The 25008-nt window shown below is 35.3% G+C and overlaps 1 protein-coding gene across 3 annotated transcripts; it reads left to right on the top strand.

The window, feature by feature from the left end:
* The first annotated feature begins 3742 nt into the window (after nt 1–3742).
* On the top strand, nt 3743–24426 carry LOC120346575 (uncharacterized). Of its 3 annotated transcripts, none has more exons than XM_078115005.1 (26): nt 3743–5475; nt 6019–6230; nt 6989–7101; nt 7266–7464; nt 7542–7667; nt 7850–8007; nt 8296–8510; nt 8702–8860; nt 8974–9078; nt 9312–9437; nt 9526–9586; nt 9937–10121; nt 10230–10305; nt 10369–10717; nt 10943–11025; nt 11106–11161; nt 11407–12263; nt 12336–12439; nt 12731–12779; nt 12930–14071; nt 14217–14292; nt 14627–14723; nt 14879–15147; nt 15219–15620; nt 15691–15803; nt 24095–24426. In XM_078115005.1, exons 1-25 carry the CDS (start codon nt 5306–5308, stop codon nt 15789–15791), a joined length of 5490 nt encoding a protein of 1829 aa, XP_077971131.1. In that variant the 5' UTR covers nt 3743–5305; the 3' UTR covers nt 15792–15803; nt 24095–24426. The 3 variants fall into 3 exon arrangements, with proteins under 3 accessions (XP_077971131.1, XP_077971130.1, XP_077971129.1); XM_078115004.1 differs by having other exon boundaries at nt 3744–5475; nt 8941–9078; nt 12731–12764; XM_078115003.1 differs by having other exon boundaries at nt 3746–5475; nt 8941–9078.
* Nucleotides 24427–25008: the final 582 nt, after the last annotated feature.

Below are 25008 nucleotides of genomic sequence, written 5' to 3'. Positions count from 1 at the left end.
CTATGTACATCCATCAAAATCATTTTTGAACAAACTTTGGATAAGGAATAAATAATACATACACTAAAAATGACTTATTTTAAATATATGGACCTAAAATTAACAAAAATACTACAGTATAAACTCAATGTTTTTTTAATTTCATTTGTCCTGACGTTTGGTATCTTTTTTGTGTCACCAGCATACTAAGGCCAGACTGAAATGATTTTGTAGTACCAACTCTAACTAACGAGGTCACATGATCATGGGCTAATCTGGATCTTTGCGAAAATTAATTCCAGTAATGCAAAAAAGTGATTTTTATAATTTCATGTATAGATACAAAATAAACACATGACAGATTTTTTCGACAAGACATTTCGCACCACATTGCGTAGCATAGGATTGCTTGAATTATTATTGATATTGATTTTTAGTAACTAAGTCGTTGTATAATTTTATTTTAATATACAAACACATGAAAATTTTCTGTTCAAAGTTGCTCTTCGAATTTGTGATATTGACTGCTGAGCTTATTGTGCTTTTTCATTGTATTGATGGAAATATGACAAATTAAACAATGTGCTTCAGAATTTTGTGAAATGCAGAAATATTGCAACTCTCATTTTCTTTGAAAATGCCACCTTCTTTATGTACTTTGCGTTTAATTTAATCACTCAAGTGTTTTATTCAAGTATTCTTTTGCTAGCTTAATGAGTATTCTTAATTGGGTCAAAATGTGAACAAAAAAAAATTAATTTTCCAAAACTACTTTCAGTAAATTGTTTTCTGTGTGAATAATCAATTTTGAAAAATCTATTACATTTAGATAGAAAAAAACTTTTAAAATACTATTACAATTATTGCTAAGCGTTCGAGGGCCGCACTGGAAGTTCTCTGGGGCCGCGAGTTTGACATCCCTGGTCTAGATTGAAGTTGTTCAAAATATATATAACAGTATTTTATCATGAATCATGATTATACCCTTTCCTGAATTTCTTCTATAGTACTACCAAAAGTTGATGAACCAAATATAACACAGGTGTAGTGAGTTAGCCGTAATCCTCATTTTCCAAAGCTGTTTTAAGTATGTCTGGCGTGTTTTGTGCCTTTTTACAAATAGGACCGCTTATGCAATCTCACGCTTTAGAATTTTTCGATATTTTCCCTAAGCCCTGCAGAATGTGGGTGCCATACACAACTCTACCGGAGGGTCAAATGTCTTTGCATGCCTCCCATAGGTTGTTCTTCTATTGCAAACATTTATGGAGTACTCTAAATATATTTCTTGGAATCACACGGTCACTGATATGTAGCCAGACTTCTGATATCTCCCCTTCTGCTGTAGTTGTCCTGTGAATAAGTAATAGGAAATTGAGATTAGACGATTAGTTGAAACTTTTGCTTTATGTCGGCTTAATTTCTTGATTGATATACATACTATTTTTGCTATTGCCTCTTGTGCTGCAGGAGTCTCACAATGCTCAGACAGGTTTGTCCACATTCACATCTGAAGAAGGAGAGGAGATTTATTAATTTTCGCCAAGAATAAATGAAGCAGTCTATATGATTTAGAATGGAAAAGCTAATAAATCCAATAACTCATGTTTATTGTAAAAAATGTTTTACTGAATTTGGTATATAAACCAACTAATAAAGGAATTTAGTCAGAAAATTACAAGCATTCGTGACTCCATATACTTGAGAAATCAGACTATACAATATAGACCGGTATGAGTGAAATGTTAGGTGAACTTGTTAACTCTTTGATTCAATCCTCACTGATTAAAAAAAATCTAAATGGAGGTGCATGAACTATTTGAAACCATAAGGGGTAAGTAAATATGCAATTTTGGCAAATGGGCAACTACGTACCGTACCGAATTAATAACTTCGTAGTATTTGACAAAAGCTGGCTTTCCCACATGTACTTAACAGTGCGATGCCCGGGTGTGATATACAACAATAGTATTTACCTTACCTTTTTCCGATTTCTTTTTACCTCAACTTTCCAAAATATCATTAAAATCGACAACAACAGTCAAAGCCGGCACGAACACCATTCGTGCTATGCTTGAAAGCAGCACACATCCGCTCGTTTTCGTCTCGTCAAGTATGTGCATTGGAGCGTGCTATCGGATACGATCTTCGGCCAAAAATGCCGTAGTTGCGCATCATGTTGTTTAATGTCATTGGTTTTACTGAAAAACGATCCACCGCACCTGCGCACATTTTCAGCACTGGCAAGCGCCCTCGGGCATTCATCTGTCACCGTTGATGTCTTCACTTACATAGGGGTATCGATGTTGATAAGGAAGCAATACTGCATGGATGGGGTCCAATTGGCAATAATTATTAAATAATTGTTGATTATATGCACGATATATTACCTACAGTCTGACATTGCCAGGTAACTTACCGGTACCCGGTTACCGCCTACCTGTACCGTACCGTACCGGTACCTATCCGACCATGGAAATCTAGCTTTGCTTCCACTGTCTGATTGCAGATTGTCCAGCTGTCTGACTGTAGACAGTATTTCGATATTCAAATACAAAACGTATTGTCCTGAGGTGTGAACCCGCCGCTCAAATCAATCAAAAGATACCGTGATACCACAGGTAGGCCTACCATAAGAACTGCAGATATTCATTGTTATACCGGTACCGTACGGTATCCGTTCAGGTGTTATATACCGGTACACCTCAATGGTTATATCAGTCTGTCAGTAGTCTAACCTTGGCTTATGTACAAATTTAGTTTATAGCGGTCTTGTACCAACGGATTGTACTGTACCGACGTCGTACAATGCTGTTTCAGCAGTCTGGTAGTGGGCATACGGGCATGGCGGTACCTTACCGGTACTGCTGTACCGTACTGTACGGTAGCACAAGCCAATTCTGCAATTGTAAAACATTTTAGCATTTTGCATAAAAATGATATATTTCAGCATATACCGTTAGACATAATACTTGATAATCTTAACATCACAGAGTGAATTGATTAACTTCTAATTGTTTAGTAAATAAAAAGCATTTTGATAAGATTGAAAAATAATTCTTACCTAGTTTTACATTTTTGGGTACAAACCATGTTATTCAGTTATTTCAAGTCTTCGAAAATAAAAATGACAATTTCTTCATATTGATTTGTCAGGAGATTTGGTGTTTTTGATGCGTTGCGAAACCAGAAAATCCTGCATGCATCTTTTCTCTTGTCTCTATTTATAGTTTTTCTATGGAATTTAAAATCCAATCAGGAAAGTGAGAACAACAAGAACTCAATTGTTGTTTCAACTTCTATTGTCGCTATCATATGTCATATATTTGAACTTCCATATTAGTTTTTTATATTGAAATACAGAAATAGGGCCATTTAAATAAGTCTATTTATAAATAGACTGGTTTTGCATGACCTACCACATTTCTCAAAGTAGCTCAATTTATCAGAAAGCTGTGTATAGATAGAGCATTAGTTGTAAACACCTACACAGATTCATCCCAAATGTTTATAAAATATAGTTTCTATCAGGCTTCCATTGAATTCCTGTATTTTTGAAATAGGTATGCGAACTCAGTTTTCACACTTATCTCTGTTATTATACAAATTTTGTGCCTTTATTTTAAGGCATTTCAATGGATGCAATATGTAGGTGCTTTTCAAAATACTCATGCAAAACTTTTAAATAAAAAAATTAATTAATTAAAAAAAAACACCATACTTTCTATTCATTCACAATAAATACAAAGGAGTTTGAAATGATGAACAAATGGATATAAACAAAAATGATATTGGAAATGATGACAATTTGTTAATTGAATAAATTTATTTATGTTATGATTTAGAATAATTCCTACATGGGCCAATCCTCAGTCCACTGAGCAGTGAACCTCATATTAAATCGATGGCATGTATTGGATTTGCGGGTGGCCAGGTATCAATATTGGATACGCCAATTCTCTTGAAAATTGAGACTGATAAATATCTTTGACTTTAGATATTAAATATCTCACATAACAAGTTACCAGTGTTTTCTTTGCAAAAACTTTTAAAATGTCCATATTTCTTATAAAAGCACACTATGTTTCTGAACAGGTTTGCAACATATATTTAGTGTTTTCACTACAGAATGTTGGGTTGCATTCCAGAAATCATTCTTCCATTGGGCCTTCTTTTTAGAGACAAATTGCTCGGACAATAAAAGTAATGGTAGGCCTACTAGGCATATAAAAGTTGGCCAGCTCGTCCATTAATTATTAGTTCTACAAAAATATGTAGCCCTGTATATGTCAATGCAATAGTCATCATAAACTTTTGCAAATTCTTGCATATTGTCATGCTGTCTTAATAGAACTGTTTAGTTAAGTTTATCAAGTTTTTAACAGTATTCGACAAACCAACTCTTGACTTTTAGTCGACAAAATTTTTTGACACTGACTTCTGATTCAAGCAAAAATACTATGCAACTCTTTTTTTTTGACTCTATCTCGTTTAAAAAAAATTGACTCAATCTCATTTAATATTGAATACTGGAGGGTTAAAATTTTTACTATAATTCCAACAAACTGTAATTTCTCAGCTGAGCATGCCATGTTCTACAGCTGATATTTTCAATTCTGAAATGAATAAACGTAGATCAGTGCTATTAATTGTATGTGAAAGTAAATTTCATTTTCAAATTTGTAAATTTCAACAAGAGACTATAAACTGTCATACATTGAACAATTATGCTGCAATTGAAATATCTTTTTGCTCCCCTAGGGTCATGAAAAATGTCCTAATATTTATGAAAGGATACATTTCAGTAAGTTTGAAAGATCTGCAATGATTCATTGCTGCGTGTTTTCAGAAGAAACTTCTCAGAATGAAGAGTTGAATATACATACGCACACAAATATGTACATATTAGAATCAACCATTTTCATTACAGTTTGGTTGTTTATTTAGACTACGAACCGAAGAAAACTCAAACAAAAACCGACTATTTTTCCATGTTAAGCTCCGTTCAATTCAACTCTTCACAATATACATGCTATATATACACACACATGAGAAATATTCATTATAGGTGTTTGATTGATTTTATCTGCTAATAAGTGTATTCACTTCAAGAAAATTGGGAATGTTATCTATTTTGTCCATGATTCTAACCAACAATAAAATATAAAGCAGATTGTGAAACAGGCCAAGATTGCCTGTGTGTCCTTTCATGTCCCCTTCCTTTGTAATTGTAGCAATATAGATTAAAGTATAGTGGAATACTAGCTTTTTGACACCTAGATTTGATCAAAAAAGATTGCTTAAAAGCAGATGCAAAAGTAAAATCATGTTAAGACAAGACTTTTATCATCCTAACATGAACACAAGAGTTCGTCTTGATGAATACATCAGTGATCTAAATCTTGAGATCAGTCCAGAAGGATACAGCTGCCAACCTTTGTGCAAGGATGGCTTCGCTTACATGTGGGCAGGTGCAAAAGCAACTTTTGGAATCAGGTTATATATTTATTTACTTTGGGCATCAGATTAATTGTTAATCTCTGTTTTGAAAGCCATTCAGGATGTTACCGTTCTCTACATAGTTGACTTCATTTAATTTGATGTGAATACAATGCAGTTATCAAGGAGTGAGGGATTCAATTTCTATTAGATTATTTATTTAAAAAAACTCCAGTCGCTCGGGACAGCAAGTGAAGTTGTTCCAATACTTATAACAACGAAATTCATTATATTAGGCATTCCGGTAGTCAATTTTTGACTTTAGGAATAGTTTAAAACATTTTCATTTAAAAACTAGGGATTTTGAGCCATCATAGTATCAGATCAAAACATTCGACATCTCAACTGGTAACAAACAACACAGATATTTATGTCATTTTAGAATTAACATGAAGATAAATATAGTGCTTTATGTAATTTACCACATAAACTTCGCTCCAATTTAGAATGTAATCGAAAATATTTTCAGTTTCATCCCCTGGAATTTAATCTAATTCCACATAATATTCTATTCACAATTTATTATGTTACATGTCACAGGAAAGGAAAGGTTTGCTATGAAGTTAAAGTTGCAGAAAACCTTGAAGTATCAACTGCTGACTTTACTGATATTCATGTTGTGCGTGTTGGCTGGTCCACAGATGCCGCTACTCTACAACTTGGTGAAGATAAAAACTCATTTGGGTATGGTGGAACGGCTAAAAAATCTGAAGCCAGGAGATTTATAGATTATGGCAGGCGATTTGATAAAGGTTTTTTGTTATTTTTAATTTTTACAAGTACCCTCAACATTTTGAATTGTGGAATTGCACTTTCTGTGGTGGGCATTTCAAATATTTAGAGTGCTCGTGAATAATAATAATTTGAAAAACTCTTTTAGGAAAATCAATTAGTGATTTTACTATTTGTTTTTATTTCGCTCATCTCTGGCCTGTGTCATAAACAAATTCAGAGCAGACATTTTGATTGATAGAAATCAGTTTTTACAACATTGCCAATTTAGGGGTTGCTGTGCTATAATGCCTCTACTGTATATCAATGGGGACCTCCTGAAGTACACGCCCACAAGTACTTCTAGATTGCCTAGATCAACAATTTTTGCATATGTCATTCCTAACCCCCACCTGACTACGTCATCCAAAAATTACATCACTGCAAAGTCGCATTAAAATAATAAGGCCCTTCAAAGTATAGGGATGGTCGTCTTAATCTGAAAGGCGCAGACAATCATTCGAAATCAAGCAAGCTCTTTTTCTCGTCATAACGATGCCTATAAGAGAGAGATTTCTGGCATTAGTGAGTTCATTATAGTCGGTACGGATGCCATTTCGGACGATCGTAGCTATACTTTAGCAAGCGCTATGACGCGATTGTGTAGTAATTTTTGAGTGACGTACTCAGTTTGAGGTTGAAATATTATATGCAAAAAATGTTATGCTACGCCCACTAGGAGTACTTGAGATTGCATACTTCAGAAGACCCTATCAATGTGTCTCTGTTTATTAATCAGGTGATGTAATCGGTTGTTATCTTGCAATTGAGAATGGGTGGGCTGATATATCTTATTGTGTGAATGGAAGACATTGTGGCAGTGCATTCAAAGTTCGATGGAATGCAGATGAGGTTGGTATTAATATTTCCATGAATATAATTCTTAATCTTGTTTTGAATTTGGTATATGATTATTTTAAAACTAAATTTATGCAATTTATTTTAGATCGATACATTCTTTCTAACTTAATAAGTGACAATTGAAGTTGTTTTAATTTACAAATTCATCATTACAGGCATTATATCCCCATATTTTGTCAAAGAATTGTAGATTGGAGGTGAATTTTGGTCAGGCACCCAATCCATATTTCTCACTTCTACCTGGATACAAACTGATTGAGCATCTACCAGTTGAACTTCGAGTTCCTGCCATTTCAGCACCTAAAAGTAAACATGATTGTGAAGTGATTATGATGGTCGGTTTACCGGGAGTTGGTATGTATGCTAGTAGTTATTTACACAATGACAGTATATTTTGAAATCTTTTTCATTTAATATTTCATATAATTCAGGAAAGAGTACTTGGGCAACAAACTATAGTAAAATACATCCAAGCAAGAAATACAACATACTTGGAACTGATGCAATCATTGATAAAATGAGGGTACAAGGATTGCCCAGAAAAAACAACTTTGGAGGTTAGACATTTTAGTAATTCAAGTTTTCAGTAAATGGACTCTGGGCATTGGGGCGGAAAAGAATTTATTATGTTCATCAAACAATTTGCTTTTCATTTTTAATTCTATTTTTTTTAGTAGAGATTGTTTTCCCTATTTCAATATACACATCAATATTTCAATAAATTTACCTTCCTTAATAGGTCGCTGGGATGTTCTTATTAAGCAGGCATCTGAGTGCTTCAATGCATTGTTGAAAAAGGCGTCCAACTGCAACAGAAACCTCATTCTTGACCAAACTAATGTTTATTCATCTGCAAGAAAGAGAAAAGTTCGTCAGTATAAGGATGCTGGATATACAGTGAGTCCTAATGTAATCAAACATATCTAAATGATCCAAGATCGTATATAGTCATCTTGGTTTGTTCTTGACCAAGTAAGTGCTGTGATTATTGTAGCATCCAGACAATTGCATATATATTTGCAATATTTTTTCAAATCATTTGAGTTGCTGATAACTGTGTGTCTGGTTGCTGCTATTCCATGTATACTGTTTAGTGTTTTTGTTGAGAATTATACCAAAAGTTATTTTATTATTCGTTTCGTCACTCATAGTCTGTACTCTGTAGTAACATTTTCTTCATTTTAGGTAAATGCTATGGTTCTTGTCCCAACTGATGAAGATATGATGAGACGTTCACATCAACGTACTTTGGAGGAGGGAAAGGAAGTTCCTGAAGCAGCAGTATATGATATGAAAGCAAATTTTTCACTTCCGCATGAGAATGAAAAGTTATTCTCAAAAATTACATTTCTTGAGTTGCAACGTGAAGAAGCTGAAAATCTTGTTTTACAATACAACAGGTGATCATTTTTATATTTTGTAAATTACAGCAACATCTTGGCGCGCTTTGTTTTTATCAATATTTCTTGATATATATAAGTTCTGAGGCACTTGGGGAAATTTCTTTCTCGAATAATGTTATATAATATTTGCGTTATTCTACATTGTCTGCTACATCCAATTACATTCTGTGCAAAACCTTTTCAACAAGTGATGCGAATATGAAAGGCTACAAAAGCAATAAACAGAGTGGTGTTGGGGCTAATGAGAATCAAAAGGAAAAGAATGAGAGTGATAGACGTGCGGCTGGATCAACATCTGACCGCAGAGATTACCATGATACTGATAGAGCATCTCGAAGCTATGAGAGGTATATATGGCTTTTGATCATTTGACTTTGCTGCTAATTATTGTGTCTTAGTTTTATCTGCTTACTATAATTTGATTAAGATCTGATGATTCAAGACATAGATCTGATTCCAGAAGACATGATTCGCCGCGCCGAGATAGATATCGAGAGCGTTCACCTGAACGAAGCGACAGACGAGAAAGAAAATCGAGATGGGAAAACTCTAAGGAAAGCCCAAGGTAATGTTTTGGACACACTTTATGTAAATATAAAAGAAATTAAATTGACAATAACGGTTAACATCATACTTATTAACATTGTTGTAGAATTTGTACTCAGGCATTATAGAATTGATCTTCTAGTACAACATTGTCAGCTTATATGTATTTTTTCGACTCATATGCAGGATAGTCCTACTTTATTGCGGTATATTATTTAAAATAATTAAAGTAATTTTACTGTCCTTATCTAGATATGAGACAAAAAAGCGTATTGAAGATGATCGTGGCGGAGGCCCACCTGAAAAATATCGACGAGATGGTTCTCCATCGATGACGCATCAGTTATCAGCTGGAGATAGCGAATCAAGAATGCCTGGGTATATAATATAATCATAAGTTTCATAACTAAATTTTAGGATACTTTTCTTACTAATACTTGAAAAACTATTCTATGAAATTGTGTAGGAGCGTTTCACAAGGAAATGGAAGATTTCAGAATCAAGGACCAATGGCCAGAAATACACAAGTATGTTTAATTTGAAGGCTTGTAGGAAAATTACACTTGAGTACCTAGATCTGTAAATAAATTTTATACCTAAAATAAAAGAAAAAGAAAATATAAAAGTATGTTGAGGATTTTTGGGAAGCCTTTGCGAAGCTTTAGTTGTAGCATATCAATGTTGAGACTTTAATGTGCAGAAATTCCCTCAAATCAGTATTCAGTACGATCATTGTTGATTCAGATTATTTGCTGTTTTGTCATTTGTCAATGAGTGGTTATAGGATAAGGTATAACTAATTCATATAATTCAGAAGGAAAATCACTATCTTTACTTTATTCTATTTGCACCATCAGACATTTTTCACTTTCCACAGCAAACTCAGCAAGAATCCAGATATGGGCCAGGGAGAAATAATTATACTCCAGAAGAAGTGCTGCCCCAACATCAGCCTACTTTTAAAAACAATTCAGAGATATTTCCATCCCCATCAATTCAAAATCAACGGAGATACCCTGCTCCTCAGGACTCTAGAAGATCACTACCAAATGAGCAATCTAGGTACATTGTTTGTTATTAATAAAGAAAGAGGCCAAACACGACACAGAAATAACTGATTACTAATCATGATATCTAACTGGCACATGATGTAATTCTCAATGTTTTCAGATCACAAGATATGGATTGGGAATATCGTACAGATGGCAATAACACTGGTCTACATAAACAGTCATATAATGCACAGGTATGAAATGTTAACAATTAAATTTATTCGTTTAAGCAGATTTACATCAGCTTGTATTTTTAGCAATCAAGCTCTCAGAGGGATTTCGGTGAGAATGACTCAAGTTTGGGTGTTGCAAAGCCATGGGCTAGACAAGATGGCCCTGATATTCAGCGAAGACCACCTGTGCACGAGGTTAATAAGGAAGCTCAGCAACATAGTAGAAATCGTCCTGTGACTGGAGGTCCTGGTGCTGGACGGTCTCAAACCCACTGGTCAGAATATGGGCAAATGCCAGTGCCCAACCAACAACGAGAACAGCAACAGTCATTTACTTATCAAAATAATTCTAAGAGTGGACAGATACCAGAGTATGATTCTTCGGAATATTACGGAAATGAATATGCTGATAACTATGACCAAAATTATTCAGGTAATTCACATTTTGTTTTTATAATTAGCATAGTCATAGTCAAGTTTATTTTTTCCATCCAGTAAAAAAAGTTAATATGCAAAATTAAGACGAATAAATAAGATTGAATACACATTTCACTGGGGAAGGGAAGCAGCGGGGAACCAAAGCTGGTTATCAAGCAGCGACACCCAAAATTTGACACCCATATTTTGTAATAATAATGGTTTTTTATTCTTTTGACAGGACATGATCAAGGACAACAACATATGAAAACTGATTTTAGTCATCCAGATGAAAGAGAAGAGACGCAATACAAAGATGAATATGTATGTTCAGTTTGCAAATATCTAAATCAAAATTTAATCTAGAAATTTGAGTTCATTCATGTCATTCAATCTTATTACAGGTTGGAGATGATTCTTATTATGATAGTCAGGAACAACATTGGAACCAAGATACTACGTAAGTGCTTATTTTTATTAAAAGAAATGGCCTATTTGCTGGCAGATTGGCCCCACGTTGCTTGAACTCTGGTTCAAACGATCCTCATCACCCAGCCAGAATATAACAAATTGGTTACAATGAATATCAATGTCTGCTTGTCCATGTAGTTATTTGTAGAAGATGTGGTTTAACGTCTCTAAAAAATGGTGCTCTGTAAAACTGGTCATTTGTATTTTTCCATTGAGCAATCACTTTCATGATAGGTATTCGGAGCCAACCAGAAGAAGTGGATCTGTTCCACAGTTTGGTGATAAAAGTAATGTTATAGATCCTAACGAAAACTGGAGGAAGCCACAAACAGGAGAAAATTACGATCAATATTATGATGGAGATGAACATCAATATCAAGGAGATTCTCCTGCAAATACACCAGCTAATCATTCCTATGACCCTAACTTTGCACGCACTAGCGATCATCATTTTACGTCTGAAGGCCCCCCTCAGTATTCAAACCCTCCACAAGTTCACGGTGATGTTCGAATTCATAGGGGTAATTCAGCAACTAATCGTATGATTCGGCCTCCGATTATGCAGATTCGCCACCCTTCAAATCAAGTTTCTAGACCACGAATGCCACTACAACAAGGAAGAGGTGGTATTCACAGACCACAAATCCACACTTTCAATACAGCTGTAAGACCAACTATGAAATCCAATATTCATACAAGAGGTAGACCCCTGAATACCAATATCAATGAAGAACCAAAATATGATGTCTATTCACAGCAACAAGAGAATGCTCCGATTTTTGATAGATCTTCAATGCCTAACTTCAGCAAGGAATCTCAGCTGCAAGGAAACAGAGCACAATTACTGGCTAGGCCACATACTCCAGCCCTCCACAGACCACTATTGCGTGGTGAAAGTGCCAACCGCCCCAGACAGGAAACCCCAATGCGTTTCAGAGGACCAAGACCCGGACCACCTTTAGGGGTACAGCACAGTTCAGATGTTGATGCACATACCAAACAAGTATTCTCTGGTCGTGAATCAGTACAACAAGCTGAAATGGCTAGACAGATTCGACCTCCTCATCCAGCAAGGGAAGGATCATTCGCTGGTATGTTTGTGTTGTTATGAGAATTTATGTATTACATGAATATATTTATTACATTGTTTACTATTTCATCAGATTCTACCATTCAAAAGCTGACTGGTGTGGATTTTGACAATCTGAAGGCCAGTCTTGCTAACATTCGTCAAGCACAACAACTTGAAATAAAATCAGACAGCAAGGTATTTTATAAATCACTGTGTGTTATTTAAAGACTCTATGTTTAAATTTTTCAAGGGTAAGAGCTGCTCTGCTGAATGCCCAATTAATTATTTTATGGCATTTTTAAACATTTTCCAATTTTAAACTATTTAAATCAAATATTTTGAACTGATTTCTGATGTTTTACATTGATTCAGTAATTAGCAGTAGAACTGGGAGTTATAGGAAGTTTAATTCTGGTATCCTTATTCCTTATCACTTCTGGATCTCTGACTCACTGGAATTTTTCTGAGGAATCATTTTCTTTTCAGCGTCCATATGAGATGACAGATCAGGAAATATTTGATAAGCAGTTCCCAGGTATCTATTTTTTCTGTTAGATAGATTTTTTAGTGATCTTTGCTAAAAATAATTAATTAACTTTTTTGTTTTATTGGTATTATGGGATTAGAAATTATATTCCAGCTTATTTTCTTGTGGTTGCATGAGTAAAAATACATTCTGTAACAGGTGAACACATGGAGGATGTGGGCTTTGCAGGTGGGGATCAAAATTTGAACCAACATTATCCTTCCAGTGAAACAGAAAATCAGTATCCCAGGAATGATGATCATTATAGAATTAAAAGTCAGCGAATGAGGGGAAATGAACGGCCTCCTATGTCTGGTGAAAGAGACCGAGATGTTTCAAATGCACCACATATTTTGCAAAATCGTAAACAACCATTGTTGCCATTACCCAAATCAGATGACATTGGTCCTGTGGGTCAGTTCAATAACCCATATGATTCTCGCAACACTATGTCGCATCCACCAATTGAAAGGAGCAATCTTGATAGAATGCAGTATAATTCACAGGATAGGATTCGAAACAGAAAAGAACCCCATTTGATGCAACCTTCTGGCGGAAGAGATGGACAACAGCAAGTTATGTCTGATGAAAAATCCCAGAGACCGAATTTTTCGGATCCTTCGATTGGAACTAGCTATACCAAGAACAGACCACTGCTTCCAAATCCAGAGAAAAATAGAATACCTGTCCATCAACGTCCGCCATTTAATGCTCCTGATCTCAATCAACCTAGACATTCTAATCAATCAGACCAAACCTCGTCAGTAATTGCAGAAAGGCCCAGGCTTCATGAAAGTCCCCATAGGAAATCTCCACATTCTAGAGAGCGATCCAAAACTCGTGAAAGACGATCTGAGCGTGACTCTAAAAGTCGGCATGTAGATGACAAAGTTGATTCTAAAGATAGAAGAGATTCATCAAAAGATTCTAGAAGTGGAAAAGATTCTAGAAGTGAAAGGGACTCAAGAGATTCTAGGAATGACAAAGATTCTAGATCGAAGCGAGAGTCCAGCAGACATGGCTCAAGAGAACAGGATAACAATAAAAAGGACTCTGATAGTCGACGTACACGAGATCGTGACAGAAGCTCTAGAAGAAGGGAAACACGTTGGGAACCAACTGAAAGAAAATCTCCTCGATCTCGAAGTCCAGCGCGAAAACATTCACCGAGCCTTAATAATAGGAACATACCGGTGAGAGATATCGAAAAAATAAAATCAGAACTGGAACTTGAAAGAGCAATGCTTCAAGCTAAAAAGGAAGCAATGGAACAAGCTAAAAGAGAAATGTATGATGAGCCTGTAAGTTTTGTTTGAATTTTTTTCATTTATAACTTATCAGTTTGTTTGTCTTGGAAAAAATAATATTGAAAGATTTAATCTGTCAGGATCTGTTTCTAATGACATTGCTATAGCTTTGGTTACCATAATTTATCGTATTCTACAGGCACAGAATGCAGGTGAATGGGATCAACTCACTGCTGTCCAAAGTCTTCTGATGAAGGAGAAAGCAAGTATTGGAGGTATTCTAGATTTGTCAGATTCAGCCTTTCAATATTTGTTGTTATACGATAAAAGAACTCTCAGTTTCTGTGATCTGTTTGTACCTTGATTCTAAGCTTATTATTTAATTTTGGTAGAAAAACTCTTCTAGCACAGTTCTAATTTAGAAATCAAATGACTGAATATTATTTTTGAATCACTATACCTCTTTCAATTAATATTTTTTCTAAAACAATGCTTCGAATACTCCAGTTGTATATGTTGTATGGATATCACTAAGGCAAATATTCACTTGTGTTTAATATTGTTGAAGCTTTTTGAATGATAAATTTCTTTCACCATTTGTTATTGCAGTACACAATGATATCCTTCCAAGTTTATTGGACCTGCCTGTGAATGAACAGCGTGGACTATTAGGTGCTCATCCGTCAAGTTTGGAACCAAAACTAAGGTTGGTTATCAAGTTTTCAATAAACTCTGTTAACAAAATATCATTTTTTTTTGTCTTTTTCATTATCGATTCGTGCTCTGGTATTAGTTGAATTAATATCGAAAAAATTGTCAAGTTTTTTGTGAGCTTGTCTTAAAGATTTTTCTGTTTCACAGATTCCCATCTGAATTGCCAAGTCAGTTACTTGATTCTGCTGTTCGTATTCGTGGACCTCAGACGCCATTTGCCATTGACGCAATTAGGCATCAAATTGGTGAAAGACCTATGCTTCATGCAAACAACTCATCGCATGGGCCACGAATGTCATTACTTGGTAGTCCACATGGACCTCCAGGTCTTGAAAAGAATCGTGCGTCAGATCATGAAGGTTTTGGGAGAATACCAATGAGACTTCGCTCTCCTCTTCCCAGACCTGCCTTGTTGGGTATGACTATAAATATTGTCACAGTAGTGATGCGTTAAGATCAACTTTTCTTCATTTTTATGTTTTTTCAGACACTCCAATACTTGAGCCTATGGATGGTGAACTCATAATGGAAAGTGATGATATGCATGATTTTCAGCCAGATATACAGCAAATTTCTAGACCAAGAGTACGTGGGCCTCGGCCAGGTATGCCTCGTGGACTTCTGAGGGTACGAAATCCTCGACCAATAGGCTTGGAACCGACTGGGTTACGTCCACCACCATTGCGTCTGAGAGGCCCAAGACCGCGTTTGCGAATGGGAAGTCCTGGCTCTGGAGAAGAGGTTTTTAGACTTATGAGGCCTGAGGGTGCCAGACCCCCAAGGATGCGATTTCAGGGTGATGGTATTGTGCGCAGACCTATTCGTTTACCTGCTGGGCAGCGCTTCCACAGACCCATGCGACCAAGATTTCCACTGGACCATGAAGAGGGTATGGCATTAGTAAAATGTTATTTAATTTTATCTATCAGAATTTGGTTTGATTCAAAATTATGTTTCAGGGCCAAGAGGAGGTATGTTTCGCATGGCGCGACCTGCTTACCAACAAGCTCAACGCCCAAGGCGCATTAGGCCAAGATTCGTTGGGAATAACTTAATGTGATTTTCTATCAAGGTAAGCCTGACAGTAAGTGTTTATATAATTTGGCTAGAACTCTGGGGTTCCCAAAATCTGATCTTTCAAGCTGTAATTGCCAGATGCTCTATCTAAATGATGTTAAAGTAATAACTTATTCACAATGAATGACATCGTCCGAAATTGAAGTTGAGGCAAGTATGTAGCCTTCCGAATAGCGAAAGTCAGTTATATGGTATTCCAATCCTTCCTGGTCCATAAAAGGAAAATGCTGTGTGCCATGTCATTTTTTGAGAAATCCTTGTTATAGCTTGTTATGTTTTTTATTTCTGGTAAATTCTCTAATAGAAAATAAGTTGATTAGTGGTAACATTGGCAGCCAAATTTCACCAAAATTTTTAGAAACCTGTAAGCGGCTAAGCATAAGAACCAGGCCAAATAAAATTTGGGAACTTCTACCCCAGTTGATCATGCATGGGGACGTAAAACCATCACGAAGAGCCATAAACTAATTGTTGTGAAATGACATAAGTAGGATGCAATTTTAATATGAAAAATATTACAAAAATATACAATAGAACAGAGCCAGTGTCATATTAAGATAACAAACTGCGGAGCAAAGAATTGTTCTTCCAGTCTACTCTGTAATGGTTATTTTCAGCACACAAACAAAACAATTTCTCATTAAAACACTAAATTTATGACAAATTAATAAAACTACATATTTAAGCTTGACTTATTTATTTCCACACATACCTCAAGAGTTAGCAAGACAATTAAGAAAAAGCTTCCAAACAATAATTTAAATAGAGAATCATAGCTAATAGTACTAATTTTTTATTTATAAAATGATATCGGGGTTTTTGTATACACAAGCGCTAATTTATTAAACAATCTAATCTTGGAAATGGCTGAATCATTCTCTGCAAATTTTGTCATCAGTGTTTTTATCTCAAAATTTCTGTAGTGAGAATCCATGAGGATATTGCTGAAAGTTCATTGTAAATGTCTTTCTATTGTAATTCAAATGAGTAATACTGCGTTAAGACTGTACCGATAACAAATTTAGGTTTTATTTTATTATACTGCCAAGCTTCATGATTGCTTTGTACCAACCATGACTGTATGAGTCTAATATTACTCTTTATATTTACATTCAGCAGTGGTAAAGCCAGTAACATCTTCAACGTTGTATCTACATAAAATGTATGAGTCTAATTTTGTCAAATGAAAGTATTTTAATCTTAAATAGGTGATGCTATCAATATAATTTCATACGGTAAAAGCTATATACTGTTGAACATGTAACCTTTAAGATTTGGAATAATTTGTGCGATTCTCAATAACCAATAAGATTTAGACTTAGAGATACATTCACCAATTAACCAAAACTTACATTAATGCTTTTTTTGACAAACAAACGATTTTCACATATGCAAATGAATGTGCTTCAAGCTAAATTCAATATGCTTGCTTTGTTCAAGTAACATAACCAAATTGTGTTATACAAACTTTGTCTCCATATATTATTGATGTTGAACTTAAAATGCAAATGACTAAAGTAAAAAATTTTCAATCCGTCAAAATCTTAAATTTGCCACAAACAGGAATTGCTTAACATGTTCATTGAAATATATCAGTAACCAGGTCACCTTGACACTTCAGTAGGATCAAATAGCGCTGACTGAGAAATCCTGATATTAAAAACAAAACAAATTTTAAGTAACAAAACACTTTTTTTATAATTTAGACAAGCTATGTTGTGTAGAATATGTAGGTACTGCTAAGCAGTGCTTCATTGTATGTTGCTGTCATGTTTGAGAGTATTCCTGACACCATCCTAAGTTCACTTTACCAAATAAAAGGATTCATTTATGTTTTATGATAATAGAAAACTCGTTTTTTTTTTTCATCTTGATACCCAAATCTCCAATGTTAGTTAGCCCGCTTATGGAAGTGTAAGCAGAAATGTGCCGCCCTAGATGATCGCAATCAATCGAATCGAAAACATACTTATTTGTAACATAGGATACAAGTATAAACATGATAGTAATATATATATCAGAATAACAACAATGTTATAAACGTGAATAATCAGGCAATAGTCAATATTACCCTTCATTTCCATGATTTTAAAGCCACCTCGATCATTTTACATACACGAAATTCTCAGGTGGACATCGGAGTTGTATATTTATACGTGGCTTATATTATTAGATGTAACATGTTGTTAATTTCTACACCCGTAAATTGCGTATAATACTAGTTGTTCCGAGTTGGTTGTCTCAGGGCAAGTTATAGATTCCAAAATCGCGTATCTTTTGTGCAGTTACTCTCCGTTTTTTCCAAACTTTGTTTGTCCGCGCATTGTTCTTGTCTCCTGTCATAGAAGTGTTCCAAAATAGCACAAAATAGTGAGTTTCAGTTCTGTCATCGTTGTGAGCTCTATTTGTACACTCGTTACCTATAAAATTGTATAGCAATGTTCCTCGACTGTTAGGGACTTGAGCGTTGTGCCCACCATAGTCTGGGATATAAACCGTACCATATATACCGTAATTGATACCAAGTAAACTTCTCTATTAGTATAAGCGCAGTTCGTGTTCATCGCTTGTTTAAGAATTCTATAGAATCGTGAGATGAAGACGTTGAGTCAGAGTGGGATAAGTTTTAAAAAAGTTGTAATCTGTTTAATCTTTGTGAAACTTGACAATGACAACGACATTCCTGTACTGGGTAAAAGCAAACATAAATTTTCCACACCGATTATATATTTTTACTTTAGTGTATATACGCTAATATCATTCACATAGCTATCATGCTGTACTTCAGTTTGTTTACATCGTGTGGCCTTTGGTATCATATATATATATATATACCTTTCCTAATTCGAGATTACAGTTAGAATATAATTTCTGCCGTTAATGATTTGCCCGTTGCAAAATCAACTTTTGGAATTTGTTGTCGTTTTGGAGGAATAGCGATTGTTGCAATACCAACAAACAGTTCAGTTGCAGAGTATGCAGTCGTGATGACTGCCTTTATGCAGAATGATTACGAAACTGTGATATTGTTGATCTGTGCTTCCCCCTCCAAGTCCCTCGTCCAGATTGCCTTTAAATTAGATGCTTGTACTGACAAAATACAAATATAGAGAACTCTTTCGTGTCCATATTCACGATAAATGATCATTCTAATGAGATAACTTGAATGATTGCGTCAAAATAAAAAATAGTTGCAAAGTGCTGATTGGAAGTAGATAAATGAAAAACGCTGAGCAAAGACCGAGAGCGACAGACAATTTAATTTTGACGATTGTCTTCGATTTTCTCTCTGTTACAATGGCCGTTTTTGTTGTCACGACAAGTCCTCTTCCCGCTCTACAAAATTGTTCTTGTTATAATTGAAGTTTCATCACGGTTATGCCATTGTGCATCGGGAGCGCCTCACCCGAAAGTCGGTGCGCGCAATCTTATTGCCGTTTTCTGTCCCATCCCATAGCAATTTATGCCTGTTCCATCACATGGGATGGATTCTCATTGGAATACAATTCAATAAAAAATGTTTGGGTTTAGCATCTACTAAAATCTAGAACAACATGTACAAAGAGACTTGCAAACGACAAAATTTATCGACTTTGTTAACTTTGAAATTCACTATTATATAACTAACAAGAGAGCTATGCTCAAATATATGGACACGGGGTCCATATTTTTTTCCAGGGCTCATTTTAAGGTTTTGCGAGTTGGCGCTTGTAAAATGGGGTATTTGTTTCAAACCATCATAATTATTCATCGCATACAACAATCTGTTTTTTAAAAGTACAGGTAAATAATTTTAGCCTAGTCTATCACAGCTATTTCTAAACTAATTTTTCATTATTGCAATTAAATTAAAACTCTATAGGCAGAGTGATCACTGAATTATCCGATTTATATTCAAACTTCCGAAACACAACTGAAAACTAACGAATAGAGTTTAAAAATGCGAAAACTAGGTAATGTTTACGACCACGTCTGAAAATCTGTGAGTGAGAAAAGTGTCTTGAGCGGATGCGAAAAGGAAGCATTGTTACGTCACTTTTTGCATCTTGCTGAATGGCCAATGTCACGAAGTAAACAAGGAAGTCGGTGCTCGGGGAAAGGTCCATTCTCCGAGAATCATACGGTATCTCAAACAAACACCTGATTATGATATATGGGAAATCATCCGATTTTTAAAAAACGGGTTTCCATGAGTAAAAAATAATACAGCGAAGTTCTGGATGAAATATCAGATCTCAACGGATTCATAGAAAATTTAGGAATAAATAAAAGTATTAGCCTTGTAGCGTAAAATACAATCTTTAACGACCGAAATTTCAAGGCAATTGGCTCAGTAATTAAAGCGATTTTTTTCATAACGATGGGAAAAAAAATTCTAAGAACAATAACAACATCATAACAAAACATCCCTCTTAGGTCCACTCAGTGTCCAATAACTGAATAATTCCGTGCCCCAATGGAAAATACAAATGTGTGCTGTCCCATACCATCCCATGGACAAGCCTGCGTCATTGCATCTATGTCACAACCTTATATCATATCAAACCCCGTAATTGATATTAAATATGTTTCTTTCTATCATTAAATGTGTAGAACTTTTATAACGTCAACAGTATTTTCTGTCGGTATCAGCAGAACTTTGGGAGTCACAAATATTGTTAACACTATGGTAAACCGCGTAGCTTTTTTACATCTTCGATAAAAGACTTCAGAAGCTATAAAGTCTACATCTGGGTATTGATTTATTTCAGTCCGAATAGATGTTCTTGTTGCAAGAAACTGGCAAAAGCTGTACGTCGTTGTACCGTAGACAAGCCAACCTTGGTTCGATTCCGAGGCTTATTAATTTAACATTTCTCGTACCATTGTGGGTAGATTACGGGCATCAAAATTAGCTGTAAATCTTATTCAAATATCCTCTATTTTACTTCAACTCATTAGAAAACTTGCACTTTGTTTTGGTGATTCAACGAGCAGTAGAGATGGGTGTTAAATTTAACGTATGGTTCATACCTGTTATCATAACTATGAATTAACAATTTATTTCCCCATCCGAACTAGCGAAGTGAGGTGCGAATCCGTGGTAAATCGGCTGCAATATTGAAGAAAATAATTGATCGATATCAAATAAAAAAAAGATGCCTGTCATACTGCATAATCCGGACACTTGGGTCTACCACCCGGGATGGCGGGACAACCTGTCGAGTCTCTCCCGGCTAAACCGGACGTATGGTAGCAAAGCAATAATATTTTCAACATATATTGGGTAGTGTTCGTACTTCACATTAAAGCTTTCGATTCAACATATTACGAATATGGTTCCAAAATTGACAATATTGGTACACAAGGAGATAGATTGATAACTACTCGTGACAAACTACCAAAATATATTTGTAGTGGTCGTGGACACTGGCAGTTTGGTGGCATGCCAGCGTCGACAGAAAACACACCAAACGGTTTCTTGCAACACATATTAAACTGAAAACTAATGAACACATCCAATCTCCTCCTTGTGTGTAATGATGATTCCCATATGAAAAGCATTCGATATTGAATGTTCCACGCTTTTCCCAGTTGTATATATATAATTTCATTTGAATACTTAACTCTCTGCCATAGTAATATACCTATCCAAGACGCACATAAATCCGACCTCGTATGCTTGTCGTAGCCCACAATGTATATATAGAATAGTTGAACAAGCTCGTTGAAAAGGGATCAAGCGCGATATTGTTGAGACACCGTTCTGATATACGATATTGCAGTTTGCCGGATGGTATTCCTGAAGTGCGATAAGGCAGTTTTCAGAATATTGATGACTCGAAGTTTCAAGTTGTATGGTTTTGTAACACTTTCATTCTTCCTTTAACAATATTGTGTGTTCAATAACCATCTTTGCCGTCAGTCTAAACTGACGTGGCGTATCCTAAAAATTATGAAACCGGTATATATTTGCCCTCGTAATATTCATTAAAAATACGAAGACGACTGGAACCTTTTTCACTGTTAAGTTTGGGGACGCTCCGGAAGTATTCGTACCAAGATGGCGCACAACCTGAACATAGTATGTGTACCAGGTCGGGGTTGTTCAGGTTGTGCGCCATCTTGGTACGAATACTTCGGGAGCACCAGTTTGGGGACTACGCAAAAGCACGATATATGTCACAAATTGAAAAAATTCATAATAATTAATAACCCCTCTTTAAACGGATGGTAAGACAAAGAAGCAAGTAAAATTCCAGTTTTAAACAACATTGGGAATTTTTCAATATACATCATTGTGCCGAAACAAATTGCCTTTTTATAAATAAGATATATATTAAGAAATCAAGTGACAACCATAACAAATACCTTGAAAAATAGTATGTCTCTAAAGAAATGTTTGATCAGCTACATGTTATATGACCCAGTCCAGTATATATATTTATAATAGTTTGACATAGTCTGTTTTCGTGTATATTGTCAGTATGGAATAGTCAGATGCACCCATGTGTCGACGATTTCACAGCTACGCAATAACGTTCTTAATTATATGAGATGTATCATGTAGTACTTATCAAGAGACTTCCATTTGAAATCAGGCGCTGTAAAGATAGTCGCAGTGGTACGCAAGTAGCTATTACTTTTGTGACGCTGAAAAATTTATTCAGTTCTTCTATACCCACCTCGTTAACTAGTACTCACGGTTTGTGTAGATCTGACATCGTTGAATTCATCAATTCTTAAACTTGTCAGGTTCGCTGCACTGTTTTATCAAATAAATTAAATTGTTGATTATATTATCATTTTCTTGGCTCTAGAGTTGGACCATTTTCCATCGTTTAAATTAGTTCGGGAGGGCGAATTTGATTATTTGCAACTTTACTGCATTGGCCTCATCGCCCTATTTTGCGAGCTTACGTATTATTAACATAGCTTTTCGATGCATTGACCTAAAAATTTGATCATTTATATTTAACGTTGGCGAGCCACTTCACTTTGCTGCGTCAGCTGGTTTTGCAATGCACCCATGTGTGTTCTTGAAAATGTTTGCTTTTCTGATGGTCATGTCTTTTTCAAAGATGTTTGTGCATAATTCACAATTTAATGAGGCTATAAGTCGCAAAACCATCAGTAAGTGAATGTGAAATACGTATTTGTTGATGATGTATTCACTCGTAGTAATTTAAAGAAGACGTAGAAGTATGAATATTATATATATGCAATTACATACACATGCATACAAATACACATACACATGCAATTACATACACATTCCTTCAGTAGACGTTTGGCCCATGTTTAAAAATTTCAAATCACGTTTTCGAAGATTTACATTTGCATTGATTTTAATTATCGGTTTAACTCCTTAATGTTTACCGAACAATAACAGGACAATCATCTTCCTAACAAAAATATATTAAAAGAATAGACCTAAATTAAGCATAATTGACCTCTCACAATAGTAGATATGGGGTTGTAGAGGTAACGGCTAGTATACAACAAATAGGTCATAAAGTTCTAAAACTAGTGATGGAAGTCTAAATTCTAGAAACGGGTTGTCTTTAATCGAGCTCACTAACAATAGGTTCACTGATTGATTTATATTTTAAATGCGCATCATATCTATCAAAAACGAGTGCAAATACCTTCATGTAATAAATATGATGCATTCTTGAAACAACCTGTTCGAACTAATGTGATATTGTCTTTATCATTCACAGAATTTCAAACCTTTCTTTGAATCCAACTGCGAGTTTTTATATTTTCATACTACTAGCTGTAAGCTTTATATACACTGATAACCTGTCCGATATATAGTTGCGATAAAATCATTTGTAGTCAGCGACCATCAGTCTGCAGCTGTTTGAATAATTCATATAGTAAATTGTTAATTCGTGAAAAAATGACGCCTTTTGAACATGTTCACTTAATGCTTGTGACGAATCGAAAACACCTTAAAATTCCCAGCAGAAATTTATTTATAAAGATCGAGAAGACCTCATATAACTTCAGAATCACCTACTTTTGAAGTCAAAATTCTATCATTATGATTTGGTTTTTAGGCAAAAAATGCGAGATTTGATTCAATTTTAAGTTAACCTATTATATATCTTGAAAATTCACCGCCTGTAAACTGAAATCGCTCCTCAATGATTAGCGGAATCTCCAGCGCATCTTGCGTCGGTCCAAATTTATATTTATATATATATATATTTTATTTCGTAAGCTTGGACAGTTGCTTTTAAAAAAAAAACTTGCTGCAGTGCTCAAATACTTTACAATTTTCAAACATTTATTCGACAGATACACGTTCTGTAAGTTGACAAGTTGTTGTTTCCAAGCAAGAAGATAAATGGATTTGTGAAAACTATAAGCAGGCCTTCACATTGCGCTTGCCACTACCTTTATTAGACCTTATTATGCCAGTTGTCCTGTTACTTGCTTCGCTACTCACCATCGTTTCATGGGATCTGTCTGTTGGAAGAGAGAAGAAGCACGAAGAATTTTTCAAGTTGTGTAAAGGCCAAAGGCTATGGGACGATTTAATTGTGAATAAGTTGCAACCCGCTGTACATAAGCTCGGTTCATTTGTTTTTAGTGGCTTTTAAAATAATAGCAGACATGTGCAACAAAAATGGTGGTATTGTATTTAATATGATGGAATACAAATCGTCACATGATAGAAAAGAGATTTTCCCTTCCTAATCACTCTTAAAAACAAATTATGTGAAGATGACTCTAATGTTTTACAGCCGAAATGGTGGTTTTAGGCATTAAAAGAAGCGACTTATGACAGCACAAGGTGGACAACGGATTTCGGTTTTGCAGTGTACATAGGCTGCTTCAATCGCTGACAAAAACCAAAGTCGCCGTGAAAACCTGACTCTCTGGTTTTCGAATTCCACTAAGATCGTGGTACCCGACTCGAAAATTGCAGATATGAATTTGAATCGAAATAACACAAGTCGCGTATATATAATGTCACAAAACATTTAATCATTTCTCGAAAAGTATGTGACTCCACACCGTGCGGTATACTATACAGTCAAATCATTTACAGCATTAACAGGAACACAGTACCTAGTCTACTATGCGTCACCGGTATCGAACAACCTCCGACTTTCGCGTAGCATGTTTTCGCAAAATCAAATTAGAAGACAGCCATGACGTTGAGCGTGTTAAAACCGTGTTCACGTGGATAAAAAAATAATACAGCC

This window comes from Styela clava, chromosome 8 (assembly GCF_964204865.1).
Source record: "Styela clava chromosome 8, kaStyClav1.hap1.2, whole genome shotgun sequence".
Lineage (NCBI taxonomy): Eukaryota > Metazoa > Chordata > Ascidiacea > Stolidobranchia > Styelidae > Styela > Styela clava.
Note: the sequence above shows the minus strand (reverse complement) of the source record. Positions and strands in the feature narration are given on the sequence as shown.